Source organism: Apaloderma vittatum, unplaced genomic scaffold, assembly GCF_000703405.1.
Source record: "Apaloderma vittatum isolate BGI_N311 unplaced genomic scaffold, ASM70340v1 scaffold13091, whole genome shotgun sequence".
In the NCBI taxonomy this organism is placed as follows: domain Eukaryota; kingdom Metazoa; phylum Chordata; class Aves; order Trogoniformes; family Trogonidae; genus Apaloderma; species Apaloderma vittatum.
Window position 1 is genome coordinate 64,018 of NW_009699721.1, and position 19,887 is coordinate 83,904.

At 37.9% G+C, this 19,887-nt stretch overlaps 1 protein-coding gene across 1 annotated transcript; it reads right to left on the minus strand.

Annotated features, from left to right (window-relative positions):
* Positions 1 to 2,670: 2,670 nt before the first annotated feature.
* FRRS1 (ferric-chelate reductase 1) lies at positions 2,671 to 18,789 on the minus strand. The gene is made up of 16 exons (XM_009878515.1): positions 18,739 to 18,789; positions 13,183 to 13,378; positions 12,816 to 12,952; positions 11,498 to 11,592; positions 10,712 to 10,862; positions 9,800 to 9,979; positions 8,785 to 8,883; positions 8,150 to 8,297; positions 7,488 to 7,604; positions 6,610 to 6,725; positions 6,241 to 6,327; positions 5,141 to 5,238; positions 4,912 to 4,970; positions 4,064 to 4,207; positions 2,858 to 2,919; positions 2,671 to 2,763 (listed from the first exon to the last, which is right to left on the minus strand). The coding sequence occupies exons 1-16, from the start codon at positions 18,787 to 18,789 to the stop codon at positions 2,671 to 2,673; spliced, it is 1,833 nt and encodes a 610-aa protein (XP_009876817.1).
* Between the last annotated feature and the right edge of the window lie 1,098 nt (positions 18,790 to 19,887).

Below are 19,887 nucleotides of genomic sequence, written 5' to 3' on the forward strand. Positions count from 1 at the left end.
AAGCAGAAAACCACGTAGCATTCAGCATAAGGAAAAGAAACAAAGCACACCTTTTCGTAGTTCATTCTGCAGCCTCCATGTCAGCTAGCAAAAACAAATATTTCAAGTAAAGCAAAGTAGCAGTGAATTCCATTGCATTTAAGTTATTTGCCTTGGTTTTTGTTCAAAACATAAGGAAGAAACATGATTTGTAGCTAAATGTAAAACAGGTGACCAGTATTTGGAGACTGTACACAGCAGCTCAATCAGTAAATTATTTGTGAAACTGATCACAAGTTTCTACTTGACTGGAAGCATTTGCCTGTCTAAAAGAACAAAGAAACCACACAATATTGCTAGCACCGGGAAGGAACAGGTTATCCAAAGAGCAACTGACAGTTTTGCCAACTTTAAAACTGTATTAAGTGTGGAACAAGGATTTTTATTTTCTTCCTGAGGAAAAGAAAATCTGCATTACAGAGAAACTATTTTAACATTCAATTTCAGTAAAAGTTCATCCAGAAACTTTTTATTTATGAAACATCTACAAACAAAAGAGACAATCTATTATGCTGCTAGGCAAGACCATTCTTCTCTAGTTTCTATTTGATAGTATTTTCACCTTGCTAAAAGAAACAAAGACTTTTTATTAAGATATTTACACTCATGTTTTAAAAAACCCTGTGTTCACTGTCACATGGAAGTGAAACAACACACAGTACAGCTACTGTCTTACAGAAAGAATCCAGCATTGAGTTTAATTTAAAAAGCCATCAATCATGCCTAGGTTGAGAGATTTTTCTTCTATAAACTCATGATATACAAAAGAGTCTCCCAAAATTTCAGCACTAGATGGGTCTGTCATTTCCATGCTTTTGAGATCAGAGTTCTCTAAAAACAGCAATAACCCACAAATTAGCCTTGTAATTATTGTCCTCCAGCCTGGGTTTTGCCACACTTCTTCAGAGTCCCCCTTTCCCAAACTGCACATGACTTTTCCAGCTTTCAGGAAAAAGGAGGATGATTCAACTTACACTCCCTTGCATCCTGCTGCTGCTGACAAAGGGATTAATCCCACCTCTAAAAGTGCTCTTAGAGTGAAATCAGTTACCTGAGTGGCCAAAAAGATCATTGACTACAAACTTGTAGCTTTCTGAATATGACTGAATTGTGGATTTGGGGAGATGAAGGAAGAGACAAACAGACAGCTTTAGTGGATGGAGAGAATCACATGTACAAGTATTTTAGAGCTGGCCATGAGGTAGTAGAGAGATGTTGCTATAACGGCCTATACAAAGCCAAGCCTCGCTATTTATTATTCTATGCAATGCTCCAACACTTTTATTCCTAGGTAACTTAGTGCCCGTGGCTGAAGGTATATTTTGAAGTACTATAACGAAAACAAATTCTTTCCAGCCTCAGAAATGAGCAATAGTGGAAGCAAACTGTTCAGAGACGAAAAAACAGACAAATGCAAAGTGCTGTACTGCATGGCACATTAAAGGTTCATTTCCAAGATGCCATTTCAAGAATGTTCTTCCACGCTTAGGCAAACCATGAACCAAAAAAAAAAAAGAACAGTATAGTCTCTTTCTGTTCACTGTGCCTAGTTCACATATTTAGATAAATCTTTTGTTGACTAAAAAAAATGCCCTCCCTTATTCCTGTAAGGACAGTTCTGTCTCCTAGATATGCCAGCTCAAAGGACCCTAACTTAACATTAGTAGAAGATGCTTTTCCCGAAGTCAAACCAAAACCTAATCTACATTTTTCTCAACAGTGTGACTACAACTTCAACAATTCTGAGCAAATATTTTCCCTTCTGTTTAAGTATCAAGTGGCATAAATCCATCTTACTCACATAGAAAACTAATTCAGAAGCCACGAGCAATCAAAGACAGTAAAACACAGAAATAGATACACAAAAATGGGTTCTTTCTGTCTGAGTTTTGGGTAAGTGCAACTGATTTCAGTGCACTTACATTGCAAACATGTTTTCTCTTTATGGTTTAGAAGCACTCAGGGAGATAACACAGAACAGTATTTGGAGTGAGGCAAATGTCAGTTTTAACTAAAAGACTGAAGTTCCAAACCCATACGCTTGTGTAAGTGTGCTGCTCTTAGAGCAGAGAGAATTTTTTTTTGCATTTAACTGCAAAGACAGACAACAGTATTTAGCTCATGAATCAACGAGCATTTGTTTGCAACAGCTTGGTTGTCTTAAATCCACCAAACTGCCATGAGCAGGAAGTTGCCACATCTCATGCCATCAGAACACACTAAAGTGAACAGATATGATAGATTCCAGATAAATCTTTCCAGTTTTCCCAACAACATTCACAAAAGGTTTAGAGAACTATCAAAAGCAGATTTTTCAGCACGTCTTCCCAGTCTCCTTAACCTATAAACTTCAATCAATTACTGCACTTAAAAAAAAAAAATAGATTTCATTTCGTACTCGGGCAAAGACTCCCATTAAAAGTCTCATCAGAAGACAGCTTTTGCAGTACTGCAGCACACTCGTATGGATTGGAATTCAAATTCTCTCTGACACTGAGCATGATGCACATGTGTTATTATTCTTCAATTACATCTTCAGGGAGATGTTGAGGGAAAAGTTGTAATAGAACGCATTCCTTGCAGGCTTCCCAAGCTCACAATATTTCATCACACAGTTCTCAATTACTTATTTCATATTTGGTTGATTGCTGTCAGGAAGGCAATAAGGAATACCACATTTCCACAGACATAGATGGATAGCACAATCTGTTTAAACAGACGACCCTGCAAGAGAAGGGGAAGAAAAGCCATAGAAGTGTCAGGTTTAAACAAAGAATCACCCCATCTCATGGTAGTTATTTTAAAAATTGTGGTTTACCTCTGCTTCTGCAGTTGTGAGGGACTGCAATATCTGTACTCTGTCATCCTCTATCACTTCAGCTGTCAATGGAAAGCAGAAAAAAAAAATTAAGTCTGCTCCTAAGAGGAAGACAGTTTTCATTTTTATACTGCAGAAGTCCTGATCCTGTAAATTAAGTATCTAAGTCTTATACAGCATCAAATTTGAAAAGCACTTAGACGTCTCGTTTGACATTTCATGACCTGTACTACCATGCTCACAGGACAAGTGAAAAACTATTTTGGATCTGACCTACGTAATTCTGGATATTGAAGTGGCAAAACATTGTCTCTTTTGCTAGAGTGAAACATTGAAACACTGAGCTTTGAGTTGAACACAACATTCGTTTGATCTAAAACCTTTTCCCTTGCATTTTAAGATAACCAGATTTCATTAAGGAGTATTTCCCATTAGCCAACATGAGAATATTCACTGTTCAAACATTTCACCTTCATTTCTGTCTTTCTAGGAAAGAATTACTGCAATTAAATTTTATTTACATCTTTTATAGTCACTCCTCCTTGAACCACCTTACATAGCCTCTCAGCTAAACATGTTGTTTCAGTTCTGCAGATGTCTCTGCCTTAGATACAGGTTGTTTCCATGTGAAAGTCATCTCCTCTTTGTGACAGCAGCCAGCGAAGATAAAAATTTCTGATGAAGTTACTACCAGTCTCTTCATCAGACATACCAGAGTCAGGATTTCACCTTCATTCTTCTGTTCACTCAGAACTGCAAGCATTTGTGCTCAAGTTTCTGATCATTTTGCTCATGCAACGATAGCCATTCATACCAGTAATTTGTCACAATAAAATACAGACAAAATCTGTGTAACTTAACCTGGACTTTACCTGCCCACCTGGAACCAAAGTCATGGCAAACAGTGATAGATTCTTGGAAAATACTTGGGCATTTCAGTCTACCCCTATGAACTGTAGTCTGAGAAATAAGAAGCTAACATTTAAAAAAGGCACAAACCCAATTTTTCTAGACTACTTTGACCTTGAAAACTGGTTACTCCCATATTAATTGGTACAGAAGGTATGACATTATTTCTCAAGAGTTATTCCCTTTCAGCTTTCAAGTCAAAGGCCAAAGAACACCCCTTGAAATTCAATCCACTGCTACATTTTTGCACAGTTGTCAGCAATCAAGGTAACAGCAGGAGATTTGCTGGGTTTGTACCTTTACGGATGAGACAGTAGCTGTGTATTTCCAGGAGAACATCAATACCAACATGCCAAGCTACAAAACCAATCATTGTGTAGGTGTCCCATGGGTCTGGTAGGTCAAGTGCTGGTAGATCCATTCCCAAGAACATAGTCACCACTAGTCAGTAAAAACAAGATAAATAGACACCAAGAGTGCTGTGTCAGAGTAATTCTAAAAATGCTCTCAACATCATTGGCAATATTTCCCATTAACTTCCTACAACAGCTTGGGGAATTAGCTAAAAAGCTAAAAGTTGTTTGGTTTTTTTCCTTCATTTTTTGGCAGTGTGAGGGGGAAGGCAAGGAGAAAAGAAGGCCAAGTTGGCTTTCATCTTGCTCAGTGTCCTATAACATCAAAGTTGCAAAAACATCCAAGAAAATGCTAGCATTTGTGACTCGACCAACAAGACCACAGTCACCACAATATTTGTGCTGGGGAAACTTGTCACTATTAACAGAATTAAGCCCAATTTCTGGTTCTGTGAATTTACTCTCTCCCATTAAATAACATTGAATTATGTTACTCTGAGAATACTATCCTCAAATCTTCCAAGACAAAAAGAAATTACTTAAGAATACATGCTCATTATAGAGATCTTTGTCTGTAATCTCTTTTTACATAGTCACTTTTTCTCCCTAAAGCTATATCTGATCACCATTTAAAACTCACATCAAAGATGGCCAGTTGGAGGAGGGGGTGGGGGGAAATCTTCAGAGATGCCTGAACTGGATGTCCACAAGTGTTTTAGATGAGCAACAGGCCAATGAACAAAGTTCTTCTGAGTCACTTAAAAGGGAGCTACAACTACCACTCCTACTCACCGGCTAGAATTCTAGCTATTGTACCAGTACTCCAGTGAAACCAGTTAAACAATTGCCTCCTACAAAACAATGAAAAGCATTTTATTGATTACAAAGGCTGAGGGGTGGGGGGGAATCAAAGAACATTGTTATCCACTTTAAAAGATATATTTTCAACGTAAAATAGTTTTTCAATAAACAGGCATATTTAATTCCTGTGGCTGTAACATAATGAGCTAGCTGAGAGTACCTTGGCGCATGACGAGATGGTCTGAAACCTGCCATAAGTGCTTGAAAGATGGTCAGAGCCATCACCGTACTGCCGAGATAAGGATGAAAACCTGCTTGCTAAACATAGGACATTTTTCTTTAATAGCATATCTAGATTAAGACATAGAAAAAACATACCCCAAAGTTGATAATTTTATTTATGCTTTTATTGGTAAGATACAATAGTTTAGCAGCACTGTGTTTAGACTGGCAGAGGCAAGAGGATATATTAAGATGTCCTGCAGCTGGAAGGAGATGGTTCTCCTTTGCAGCATGAGACGATAGTAAGTCTGTCTAGAGTTGTCTCACCCTTTTGTTCTACTCAGAAGTTCCACCAGCTGAAGAGCAGAGAGCAATATTGCTGTAGAAACTGTGCTCCAAACTTTTCATCCTCAATCCTGTGTATTCAGGAGAGGCCTGTTTCATAAATTCTCCCAGCACTGATCTCCTCTCTCCCTCTATCTGTTCTAATCTTAACCCTAAAACACTTTATTCAAATTTCCCTAGCTCAGATCCGTGACCTCGTTCTCTCACCTTTAATTCAGATACTCTCCAGACTTGTCAATTTTTGGTATCACCTCACACTAAATATTACAAAGGTGGCAGCAACAGGTATACAATCTCTGTGTATCAATATAGGTATACAATCTCTATCTATCTAATGTTCCAGACCGAGCTTAATCACTGGACACAGTTAATCAAGTCCAAGTTCATATCAACGCTTATTCCCAGCAAGTTTACAGCATTAGGTCAGCTATCCCATCCTCACTCCCCTCCTGAACTCAAGTTCTCTAAGGAGATTGGAAGACTGATTTAGTACGTAAAAAAAAAATGTGAGCTAAGACTTTACTTGGGTAAGAGGAACAAAGAGGAACAAAGGAAAATATTTAAGTTTTTCAACTGTAGTTAAAAGGACGCAACTTTTCTGTGTATCTAGGATTTCAAGCCAGCCTACTTACAGACAGTTTTCACAGCAATTTCTTCAGCAATAGTTGTAACATGTTAGCTATCAGTGGATATCCTCGCTCATTTGGCCAAACCTTTACATTTGAGTTAAACAACTTTAAAGCACACACTTACTTGGCTCCAGCCTCCTCGGTATATAAAAGGCAACACAAAAGAAATGCTTGTAAGCATGACTGTGGTCAACATTAGCATACGATGGACCTAGAAAAGTTAAGTCTGGTTTAAAAAACGCTACAGCTTTTTTAATATCCATTAAAGTCCATTTAACAGATCTACAGTTAAAGATGTTCTTAGTGTCATCTTTATACCTAGCTTTTACTAGGAAATGGACTTCTGATTCGCAATTGTTCTGTTTTATAAGATTAAAGATAGATAAAAATCCCCCCCATATTTAATCTCTATTTCTTGGATCTAGTAGGTTTATAATTCTGCTTACAACAAAGCTAAAAAGTACAGCTGGAGATACAGGGAGATTTTGCCCACCTGAAACCACATCTCCTTTCCAAACAGGAATGAATGAGACCAGAGAGGTTTGAAGAATCGTGCAACAATAACTCCAATACTAACTGTGGTAATCCAAGCAACAAACATTAGTGCTCCTGAAAATTGAAAAAATACAAGATAAACAGAAGTATTTTAACTGCATATAAACACAGCTTCAAAGACAGTGCAATAGTTCAGTCAGAATTTACAAGTTTTTAATCACCCAGTTCAGACTACAAGCTTCACAGTATTTATGCTGCTAGAGGGTAGAAACACCCATACAAAAGACAAGGAAACTATGCCCTCACAGCACAAGAGAGCAGCTGCAGCTACTGTGCATTTCACATGCGCCAGTGCAGTCAGTGCACACTGGCGAGACACACTGTTCTGTCACCAACTTTGACACCAGAGGATGAAAGGTGACATTTCTTACAATTTGTTTAACAAGGAATGAGTGACAGTTTTCATGATCCTGCTTTAAAGTCCAATACTGTGAGAGAAAAAATTGTCATTAACTTTAATGGCTCTGGACTGCTGGTTGAGGATTTTCTCATTTCCGTTAGAATTAAACCAATAATGACACAAGAACAAATTAAACCAGAGAGAAAGAGGTAAATAGAAACAAGACCTAATTATAAATTTAACAGAAAAGGCAAATGCAAGTTTATTTTCCTGGGCAAAAAGAATCCTATAATGCTGTTCTTGAAACAAAAATTTTACTGTGTCTTCATGGTCTCAAATTGTGCTAGCAAACAGTATATACATAGGGAGTGTCAGAAGGACAAGAGGAAATACCTACATCGCAATAATGAAGAAAACTGAAGTCTCCAGTCTCAGCAAGTCTAGAACTGGAGGACAGAACTAAAATTGCAGCTTACCATGAGCCTTGATAAGTCGCGGAGACCGGGAACCTCCAATATCCTGAGGAAGGCCTGCGACATTGTACATCCCGTTGGTGACCAGAGGCTGACGACTATGTTTGTACATTCGTCCACCTAAGCATTGACATAAAAGTGGTTTCTTTATGGCTGATGTAAGCCACTGCACTTGTAAGTGTGCCCACTCCTTATTTAAAAATGCAAGCCTCATTGTGACCCCTAAGCATAATCATGCAAACTGAATTTCTGACACACAATCTGGTAAGAATCTAGAATAACATCTACACTGTCTTGCCTACTTAATATACAAGAATCAGCTCTTTCCTCTACAGAATATAGCTTTCCCTACTATACAGACAAGATGTGAAAAATAATTCCCTTAGATGCTAGTTTCCATTTTAAGAAGATGTGGCCAGCTTAAGAAGCTACCAATTTCTAGCATCAAGTGGGCATACAACACACATACGTAAGTAAGCTTCCTTGAACTTTCAAAAGCAAACCCACAACCCAGAGAGGCAGTAGAAATGACTGGACTAAGTGGCTCAAACTTGGAAACCTTAGTTCAGATAGAAATTCTCAGCTAAGTCATATCTTACATAAGATATTACTAACTCGTTTAGATCTGTTCAAAAAAAACCCAACCTTACATAAGTCAAGTTTACCTTGACTAGTTTCTCCATCTGCCAGAAAGATGTAGTAACTGGCATTCAAATTAAATCTCCCTTTATGAGCAGGAAGATGAATACTCCGTCTGAAAGAACACTGAAGAATACCATCCGCAAGCCTCCATGACACATCTTCAAGGGCATTCTGTGAAACAAGAGATATTTAATACCCAGTATTTTCAGACTGGCAGAGTAATTGGTTTAAAAGTAACTCTGCAAAAAACAGAAGTGCACTACAGCAAAGTAAACGTTGAACTTAGTGCCACCAATTTTTCCAGCTCATAACAACAATCATCCCTTCCTTTCCAACCTTTAACCAAAGAACAATTGCAGCTGCAGCCTTAGCAAAGGGACAGAGTAATAACGGGCACAAAGTTCTTCAACAGATTAAGCTCCCACCACATGACTTATTCTTAAAAAATAAATAAATTGGTTAATTAATTAATTAATTAAGGCTTCCACTGGTAACATTTACTAGGAAGTAAGAACTCGACCACTCTCGCTTTAATGAATTATGGATCCACCATACTACTTAGAGCTGCTGTGCAAAAGACAAGCACAAAGTAGCAGCATACCATCCTTTAATTCAAACCTTCATTTGTGGAAGTGTCTTTGCTGTTTTTCAAGCATACCTCTGAATCCAGAACAGGAGGACTGCGCCCCTTCAGATAGGCAGTGCTTACGTGAACATGGTGGTCCTCATTAATGCACAGATATGCATCATCACCACCCTGGAGAGTTTAAGAAAAAGGTGTATATATAGCCCAGTAAAAACTACTACTGACAGTCTCCAAAAACTCTTTGATTCAATATATACAACCGGACCCAAGTCAGATTTGTCTAGCTGTCAAGCTTTCAGACACTTGGGTATTGCAGAGGAAGCACATTAAGTCAAATGGATGATGCACAGTAAGGGCATATTATCATTTAGACTGCCCTACTCCTAGCATAGCAACCATCAACATCAGAAGTTTCTTTAATTATTTAGAATTTACTGAATTAATCAGATATGACAGAGATGGATGTGGATCTTATTTAAGAACCTTCTTTAGCTGAAAGTTGGTTTTCCTCACAGCTATAAAGACAAAGTACTGTTACAAACCAAATATTCTTGCACTAGGGACATTAATACAAACATGGTCTTCTTTGTGCAACAGTTAGTTTATGGATTATGCATCCATCAACTGCATTGTCCCTTCACTTTAATGTGAATTAGGAGGGAGGAAAAAAAAAAGCAACAAAACCAAAAACATAATCTCCACTTTTTAAGACTGGAGTCACTCTTGTACAAACAATGTTGAAATGAAAACAGTTTTCAGAAAGTATAGTAACTCACATTATAAAAGGTGAGGATTTTTGGCTGAGTAACAAAGTAAGATGGATCTAATCACGTATTCCAGTCAGCTACTGTGCAATCAGACAGGCTGGACTCTGCAAAGACGGATGTCCACAGGGAAATTCTACTGCAAATAGTCAGTCCTGAGCTAAAACCTAATATCGAGCCTGTGCTTCAGCACGATGGGAGAGAAGTTACTTTGTGTGATATCTCGCATTATTTTAGTTTTCCACATGCATGTTTTGCTAGAGTACCACTGAAACTTTACTAAGATCATAAAAAGAACTAAAGAAGTAGAAAAGAACACTCACCATCCACTGGTCATAGGAAAAGGCAAATGCTAAATATCCTTCACTTGGGCCACTCATTTCAATAAATACTGAACTCTTTTCATGTTTGAAGGACAGAAAGAAACAGGAAGCACTTTCAGGATCACATCTTGAAGGATTCCTAATGCAGAACTTGATAATTCCACAACCTGATGCATTAAACTAGACAAATAAGCAAACAAACAAGTCATAAGCAATGAGAGTTTCATTCTTTCTCCCTTTCTACCCCCATTCTAGAAGAAAGCATATAACCAAAGCTAAGAAACATCATCTATACCAACCTCTTACCCATCCCTACAACTACTTTAGGACTTAAAAACTTTTAAAAAAAACTTCCTTTGGTTTAATTTTCAGAGAGGTAATATCAGCTGTAGGATTAGGGAGAAAAGACGACCAGCTTTTCATTTTCTTTTTAAAACAGGATCTCCACTGATACACAATGAGAAAATACATGGATTGTAAGTCATGTTTATTTTGAATAAAGTAGCGATGCTTGCTCAATCCATTCAAGAACTAGTAATGGAAGTCAGTAACACAGATGAACTCACAGAAGGAAGTTTCTGAGCCTGCAGTTACTAAATAGGAAGTTGTTAGTGAATACCAGAGCAAGTCTTTTCCTATCTCTCTTCCCAGGTATCCATAACCTTTTCTGACCATTAAGTTCTTAATGTTCTACCAACCTTCTGAACTGTGTATGGCGTGACAACCTGTAACCACCCAAGTGCAGGAAAGTCAACTACCACAAGAGGGTAGCTATGCTCTTAGTGTCTGATAACCGAGTTACTTGTCAATCATCTCTCCCTTTCTATCAATAGGCTGTATCAATTAATTTCATTAAATTCCATTGATCATAAACATTAAAGATAGCATTATTTAAGATTTATAATGACTTACTGGCTTCGATAAGGAGGAAACCGGGCATGAAGTTGATATAGCCTCCGATGTTGCATGCACGGTTGTTGTTGGGAATGGTGCAAGACGCTGAGAAACAATGGGACCGGGAATCTTCACCCAGTAAGTCCTGTAGTTCTTCACAATTGTGGCTCTTAAAAAATGCAACACACACACAATCATTACTGTATTCACCAACAGCCTATTTTTACTTAAAAAAAAAAAAAAGGAAAAGTTTCTATAAACTTGTACAACTTACTTGCAAACCCTCCATCTTTATGCAAACCTTTTAGGGATTAAAGTTGAAAATTATCTGACATCTCAGTGGAAAAATAATTATAAAACATACTATCATATGTTCTACCAGATATAAAATATTCATGTCTGTGGCACAGATTATAACCTCAGAAAAGAGCTGTACAACTTATATCTTGTAGTTTCCAAAACACTATAACAGAAGGGTATACCTATGGTTTTGTTAGGTACAAGCACAGAAGAAGATTCTTAACACTGTATATTATAGGCATAACAAATGAGCAGTTAACTAGAAACACTAAAAAAACTGGTCTCCAAATTCCCTTCTACTCTCCCTTCAAAAAACAAAGTCATCCTCTCCAAGCTTCCCCTGCAGAAAAAATGTCTGCATTAATGTAGACTGCAGCCATCAAGAGGTGTCAACCTTTCAGGTCATTAGTCCAAGAACACTTTTCAGTTGCTGGCCAGTATTTGAAACAATGGTACAGGTTTATTTTATTCACATTTTAATAAACTAAAATTAGATTTACTTACAGAAACTGTACACGTTTTGGTGCGTCTCCAGGAGCAATCCAATAAACTTTTACGTATTTCTTTTTTGCTTTACTTGTGTGACTGACAGCTGAATTCTGAGAACAAACACATATCAAGAGTTACACAGCGGATATGCACTAAGTAGATTACTGTTAATACAGTCATCATGGCCTGAAGCTAAATCCTGAATGGATGCTGCACAGTTACACTGCACAGACCCAATGCCACTGGCTTTTCCTCAGACAGTCACAATCAACTTAGATGAAGTTTACCACTAAAACTTACACATACTAAAAAACTCTAAGGCTAGAACAAACAACTAAAGGTCTTCCAATCCAGAAGAACAGCAATGAGACAGAGATCCCTGCAGTGTTTACGCAGAAATGGTAAAATATTGCACCATTTTTTATGATAAGAGCATGGAGGGACAGTGCAATGACTGTACAGAGAGAACAGAACTAGTGTTCCAGAGGACAAAACCCCAAAGCAGTCTTGGGGTCAGAGTTATTTACGCAAGACAAACAGATCAAACGCAGAACTGAACTGTCCTCCAAGCACTGAGGACAAAACCCAGACATCCCCATGGTTTTACAGCACTGATAAATGCATTCATTGGATGTCACTGTGGGACAGGTGGTAGAAGTAGAAACTAAAAAACAAACACATCTAGGCAGATTGACAGCTTTGTCCACCCCAGCTCAGATGCCACTGTATGTGAAGGTCAAGTGGGTTGCTGAAACACTAGTCCAAGTTCAGACCTTGCACAAAACTGAATCAATTTATCTAAAACTGATACCGAAGATTGTAATCTAACCTGTTACTAAGAAGGCTCCATTAACGGTAACTGACAGAATAACACTAAAGATAATAGACTATTCCAGTGTTTGTTTACCACAATAACTGTCCTAAACTGTCCTTGCTGTAACAAGGCAAGTCTTCAAAAAGCATGCAAAATGACTGTTAACTCTACTCTTCAAGGCAAATAGAGCATGCCCTCCTCTTTCTAATATTAAACACAGTAACCAGGAATACACTACATTCATTGTGTTAAATAAATATATAAATTGTTAAAAAATTGTTATGAATGCTACATCTCCCTGTGGCAGTTAATAGACTTCTATCAGCAGGATAGTTTAAACAGTTCATAAGAGTAGTCTCACAGTGCTGCAGCGAGCCATGCTTCTAAACTGCAAATCGGACCAATTTCCTGATCCTGAGCTCTAAGAGGACTACATAGCTTAGCTCTATCCTATTACAGGCACGGTCTAGCACAGACACCTCAGTGCCTGGTGTCTCATAGCAAGATACTAGACTATACCTTGGTACGGCCACATGTCAAAAGCTGAGAAAGTCTCCGGTCAACTAACTTGAAAGAACCAACTGCGGGGCTATCCAGGTGTTCTGCATCTCGGGCTTGTATGAAAAATCCTTCAAAATCAGGTCCAGATAGGTGAACTGAAGCAAGAAGAAAAATGAAAGAAAGCTGAAATATTATCCAGAGGAAAAATTAAATATTTCAACAATGACACTAGAAATTCACTTTGCAAGCACTGAAAGACTGCTAAATGGATCACCTGAACAATATTCAACTGCTTAAATAGCTCTAGTATAGATAATTGAGTAAAGACATACCACAACATAAAGAAACACTAAATTAAACTCTTCAGCATTAACTGACACAATACCTTCTATGCTGTCCCCTGGTTTAAATTCAGTCCCATTTGCTGTAATGGTGTGCTCAGGTAAGAGCTGTGGAGAGCCACCATGACAGGGTATCATGCTAGTGCAGGCTTGTCTCACTTTTCCATTTGGATATCCATCCACACAGGCATAGAAGAAAATAAAAATCCAAACAGCAAACACAAGGACAGTCAGCTGCATCTATATAAAGTAAGAGTTACAAGCAATTAAATACAATAAACATTTACATTACAGGTTACCACTCATCTTTAGAAGAGTCAGTTGAACACTAAAATTTAAAACCAAGTTTAAAACAAAAGTATACATGAGGAAACACCATGCCCAGCTGCAGAAGCTACAAGTAATGTGTGCTTCTAATGACTGCCAGACTTTGCAAAAGCGTCCACAGATACTGTGTTTCAGGCCACGAAGAATACAGACAGTAGATGGAACCCTCCATCTACTGGGTGGATTGTTCTTCTCAGTGCATATTGACATCATGTTTAAAATTTCTTTTGCTTACACGTCTCCCATCTCTCTCAAAAAAAACCCAAACAACTAAAACCCCACAACACTAAATAAATCCAAGTCCCTTAAACATCTGCAAAGGACCGATGGATCTTAAAATATGTTTCACAGATGTAAAAAGGTCAACAGTACTGAGGAACTACACAGCTAGTATCAAGTCCACTCTTTCATTAGTCATAGCTCCATACTGTGCATCATTACAGACTGCCTTTTGTTTCCACAACTCGTGCCTATTTCTCCACATGTGACAAATAATTCCCAGGTAACAAGTTCTTCTTTCTGAAGGGAAACTAAGAGTGCTAAATGTCAGTAATAGATTTTATACATGCAAAGGAGTGGGAACTTTATATATTCAGATAAATATGTATGTTTGTTACAGACAAGCACAAGACTTCTCCTTTGAATTCTTCCTTTTGAACAGTGAGTTTCTAAACAATTAGTCCAACAATATAATTTCTTGACACACTCTTATTAAGGGAACAGTATGCATGAAAACATGTGAGGCAGTAGTACCAAAGAGCCTAAAACAGTTTTATGATCACTTAATCCCAGCATTTGTTGCATGATGTTTTCCTCTGCCACAATGTTTTCAAAAAAGCTGCGGTAATTGCTTTGTTACCCAGCAGCATGCAGGCTTACCGTTGTATAGCTGTTCATAGAATGCCTTAGCTAATAAGAAGAAACGTCTGTGTGTCCAAAAGGCTGGGAGAGCTGAGATAAACTTCCTTGCAATCCTCAGGCACAAGAAGCAAGTTGTGAGCTCTAGTGGAACCTATACCAGGCTACACCAGGCAAGTAGGTCTGCCTTCTGGAAGAGCCATGCCCATTTGGCACCAAGTGATAAGAAGTATCAGGTTCTCTGACAGCATGTATGGGCATGCAGATAAGAAAGGCACAGAATCATTGCAGACTGTACTCCAACATCTAAAAAGCAGTCAAATGAGGACAAGGCATGTTGCACTCTCCAAGAATCACCCACATTACCTTTTCCAAAGTTCTTATACCTTCAGTGCTAAAAATCCACAATATGCTGGGCAATGTCACATTTGTACTTCAACAGAAGACCTCCTTGGCAACTTTACACCACTAAATAAAAAATCAGAGGGGAGAGGGGATTGAACATTTCAGGAACTAGGAAAAAAAAACCACAGAAAAACCCTACAAAAAACAAAAAGACACCCAAAAAAACCCAAAAAACCAACACGCTACTCAACTCCTCCTCCCAAATATTCAAGATAACCTTATGATAATATATTCAACTTTTAGTTAAAGTAAGGCTTTCCTTCTAATTCCAATACTTCTCCAAACTCACAGATTTGCAACATGATTTTATCCACATGCTAAGGAAGCCTATAGGAATCAAAAAACTAAGGTGGCATTAAAGTAGCTTTTATATGTACAAGTGAAATCTTCAAAACAAGTTGCTCCCAGAAGAGATAAGGCAGCATACCACAGAGGCAAGAAGAAGAACAGGTCAGCATTCTAGTTTAAGTAGCAGAGGATGTGGTAGGGATTTAGAAATGAAACAAGAAATATTCTTTGGCAGATTCAACTGACTCAAAACCTGACAGAACAGAAAGAGGAAGCAGCAGAGATTAAAAGAATGAAAAAGCCAAAGTCTGAAAAAAGTATCAAGAAGGACCTGATAGATTGATCAAAGTTATCACATCCTACAGAACTGTTACTCTGTTATTCTACTTCTCCCAGAAACAAAGTTGAATTTATAAAACACACACCACCACAGTCAATTTGTGTTATAAAGAAGGTGAATCAGCAGATCTCTGCAAGATTGTCTTTTCTAGATAAGGACAACACAAACTGTGTCAAAAACCTTAAATCATGAAGTACTGCCTGTAAAGCCAGATTCAAATCAAGAATCTATGTTGAGTTTTGAGATGTATAGGCTGTGGAACAGACTGCTATTACCTATAGCACTGAAAACACTCTCAGTTTCTACTGTAACTGATTATAAATTGTAGATTTGTCCTTCCTGACAGAGGTTGCGGACAAGTTGTATTAAGCAGCTTTGGCCATAGTGGCTTGCTTATAACCCTTTGAAATACAGCACCTCATTGGAACCACCTGTGAATTAGCAGACAGTCAGGTTTCCCATACTAAAGAGGTATAGGAATAATTGACTTCAGCAATGAAGCTAATTCTTGCAGTATTTTTCAACCAACAATTCTCTAGTGGTTTTGTTAACTTGCTATTATAAACAGCCTGGAAGAAGAAAAATGAGTTTAAGGATTTCTGCACTATCCAGTGACTTGTTCTCCAAGATAAATGCTTTACACCAAAATGCCTGTGTTAACTCAGGGCCTGAGAGTACATGTAACCTCCTTCCTCTGCTCCTCCCATACACCAGCTGCACACCATGTGGTAGCAAGCAGCAGTAAATGCCCCAGTCAAGGTTACAAGGATGTGCTACTACAGAGTATACTAGCTCCGTAGTCAGAACACAATCATTTAGCACTGACTGTAGATTTTACTTAGTCTTGCACGATGCATAGATTTATCAATACGTTATATACAACCAAAGACAGTGTAAGACCCAGTCGTCCTTTCTCTACAGACACACATACTACTAGCACATACCACACCATTACATGAGAAGACAGTTTTTCAAACTGTAATGTTTCATACATAGGAGAAGACTTGGGGATGGACCTTATAACTGCCTTCCAATACCTGAAGGGAACCTACCGGAAGGCTGGAGAGGGACTTTTTACAAGAGTGTCCAGTGATAGGACAAGGGGAAATGGATTTAAACTGAAAGAGAATAGGTTTAGATTGGGTCTTAGGAAGAAATTCTTCAGAACGAGGGTGGCAAGACTCTGGAATAGGTTGCCCAGAGAGGTTGCGGATGCCCCCTCTGTGGAGACATTCAAGGTCAGGTTGGATGAGGCCTTGAGCAACCTGGTCTAGGTAAGGGCATCCCTGTCCACGGTATGGAGGTTGGACTAGATGATCTCTAAGGTCCCTTCCAGCCTAAGACATTCTATGATTCTATTATATACTTCCATTTAGAATGGAGAAAATACTTCAATATTCATTAGTTTGAAGCATGACTGGAAATTTGTTACTTCATCCCTCATCCTTCCTAATATCCCTAATATCCTCATCCTTCTTTAGTATCCCATATTCCTCTGCAGGAAAGAAAGCTTAGAACATGTTTGCTCAAAAAAACTCCAGCATTACCTGTAATTCTAATGGTGTTTCAAATACCATGTCACTACCGTGGCAGAAGGAGGAAAGGATAGAAGGTAGAACCATGTACTTGAAGCCATTTATAGAACAGCCTTCTATGTAATAGAAGGCTAAAAAATATGGAGTGACAGTCATCTTCTTATCAACTTTGTCTAACTTGGGCAAAATGCTTTAGAAATTTCTGCTTTTTCAAGGAAGCTGAGTAATCAAAAATGTCACAATATTTATTTCATATAGAACTTGATTATAACTGTAAAATGCAATTACTCAGTAGTAATAGCTGACTTCTAAAGTAATCTGAAATTTCAGTCAAGCATTTCTTGAGCTATACTACCAAGTCATTTTATATGTTTGCTGGGCAGACCAGAATTCAGGACATAAATAGAGCTTTTTGTTAGAGGACCCTTTTGAGGGGAACTTGCATTGCATATGAGCCCCCAGAAATCTGAAGGAAAGTCACAGAGAAAAAAAAATAAAAATCAGAACAGGTGTCCCAAAGGTAATCAATGTGTGACCAGTTATTCCAGCAGTGGTGGAATGTAAAACAGTTAATTTAAATAAAAGGCTGAAAAAATGAGTTCACTGAGAACCTGCAACAGACACTCCTGAAAAAGTGAACTAGAAACAACCACTTCAATTAGTATGAGTAGCAATGAAGTAGCTAGCATTCTTCCTACTTATGATGGATCATAACAAGACAAGAACACTTTTGTGATAATTCAAATATTGATGGTTAAAGGCCAAAACAATTACCTGTAGCTTAAACTCAAGAGTTCCTGTCTGGCAAGTCAGACTGCAAAAAGAAATATGAGTTTGTTCATAATAATAACTACCAGCTTCTGTAAAGTTTCAATGCAATAAAACTATACTTGTCTGAACATTTAGAATTTATCATTCTGCTCATTTAGGAGTCATCTCATTCTGCCCCTAACAAGAGGTGAGAAAAGAATAAGAAATGGTAGTGAGAGAAACAAAAAAAAAAAAAAAAAGAGTACTATAACTTGGAACAAAATCTTTAAAAGCCAGAACCAACTACAGCAAAATTTAGTTGGAATCTTCTCATGTTATTTAGTATACATGGGTATTTGTTCTCCTGATTACATCTCACAATCTTACAGTAACAGGAGAGAGGTAAGTTACACTCTCCTGTGTTGAAAAAACTCCTACATTCTCTGCAGTTATCAACAGCTAAGACAGCCCTGGTAGCCTAATTCCTTAAGAGCACAATGTTCATACACAAACTCGGGATATCTTAACCGAAATTATCTTCTTTCAGCTGTATAACAGAGCCTTGTTAGCTGCAGAGTATTAAAACTAAAACTAGTTTCGGAGAGGGGGAGATAAGAGGAAAGCCAAGAAAAATATATTGCCAATTCAAAGGTACAAAATTTACCATATCCAGAACTTTTCTCCTGAGCACCATCAGACAAGAGGGCAATCAGAAAAGAAGAAAAGGTATCTAAAGGAGAATAAGCTGTATTAACAGCCATATCTCTCTAGAAATATAAAAAGCAAAAGCAGACAGCCTTGCTGTCCAAGAGTCACCTTCCCTCTGAGTTTAAAATAAGAGCTTGAGTTAATTTCTCCTGCTTATTTAGATGTGGTCATATCACAACAGCTGGACAGAAACAAGGGCAGAAAACAAGTAGTGTTCATATTTACAAGAACTCATTACTTTTCAAATACACACACCCTCATGCCCACAAGATGCCAAAACACACACACCTCAAGCCTCTTGTCTTTCTACTCAGGAAACACTCAAAGAGAACTTAAAGGCTTGTGTGTTTCAAGACCCATTTTGTAACAGTTCAAGTGTAGGTACTTACCCTACAGCCAGTCCTTCCCTTACAGTGGCCAAGTCTGACTAAAATTACCATTAGTTTTCTACTTACAGTAAGACAACTTATACTACATTGTAACTTCTTCTATTTTGATTTGCATCTAACAGTATTAACCTTTATCAGACCTAGGATCAGAGGAAGTTTTCTGAAAAAAGAAACAGCAGACACATACAAAAAAGGAAACATTTAAGAGCATTCTTTACTTCAGGTACATGTTTTATATTGCTTCCCAAGCAAAGCCCATAAGACCCCACACTCAGCTGAAATGTAAGAAGTTGTAATCAAGCACTGACCCTGCAGCTTCCTTTGCTTTGTCAGACATACTTCCACAGACCTCAGAAAGGTTCATATTAAGTAATTATTTTTATTATCACGTGGTGCAGTTAAGGGAGAGAAAAATAAAAAATACAACTTAAGATACCTTCTTCTTTAAAGAAGAAGTTAGTAAAAATCTGCAGCACGATTTTGAAGTATTGCTATGCATTTACTTCCTATTAGAGAGACACTTTCTTTTAGAAGGGTGATAAGCAATATGTTAAGTTTGTCCTTTTCTCTATACGCTCCACCAGGAATGAATAAGATGCAAGGACTTGTCCTGTTTAGTTGTTTACTTTAATAAAACTTTCTGTCAGACACTCTTCTGCATGTACTGTTTAAGGCCCCAATGCTGCAAAATTTTATCTTATGGAGAACTCAGATTTTGCAGGCTCACCTAAAACCAACATAGTTTGTTATCCCAACACGCAAATCCAACTACAGGATAAACAGACTTACTGTAATAGTTACTGTACAGCTCTCTCCTACTCATATTAATGAATAAGCAAAATAAGAAAGTAACAGATAACATTGTGAAGCAAACAAGATGCAAGATGAACATGGCTGTTGTAGTTTCCAGATAACATAAGCCATAGCTTACCTTTACTCATTCAGGCAAGCAGGCTTAAAAGCTTTCTCCACAGCAGTTCAGAAACGCTTGCATCAAAGACAGCGGCAACAGCGTGCTTTAAAATATTCACTAGATACTAATTTGCTCTAAAGCTGCTGTAAATATTCTGTTAAGCACATACAGTTTTCCGAAGGCTTGCAGTATCCACACCTCGAGCACTCACTGGCGTCAGTTTCCCCAAAGGGCTC

Coding starts and splice junctions, on each gene's coding strand:
- FRRS1 (XM_009878515.1), bottom strand. CDS start 18,789: ATGGTAATTTTAGTCAGACTTGGCCACTGTAAGGGAAGGACTGGCTGT. Junction 5,239..6,240: donor ACCGAGGAGGCTGGAGCCAA/GTAAGTGTGTGC, acceptor TCCTATGTTTAG/CAAGCAGGTTTTCATCCTTA. Junction 2,764..2,857: donor TCACAACTGCAGAAGCAGAG/GTAAACCACAAT, acceptor CTTCTCTTGCAG/GGTCGTCTGTTTAAACAGAT.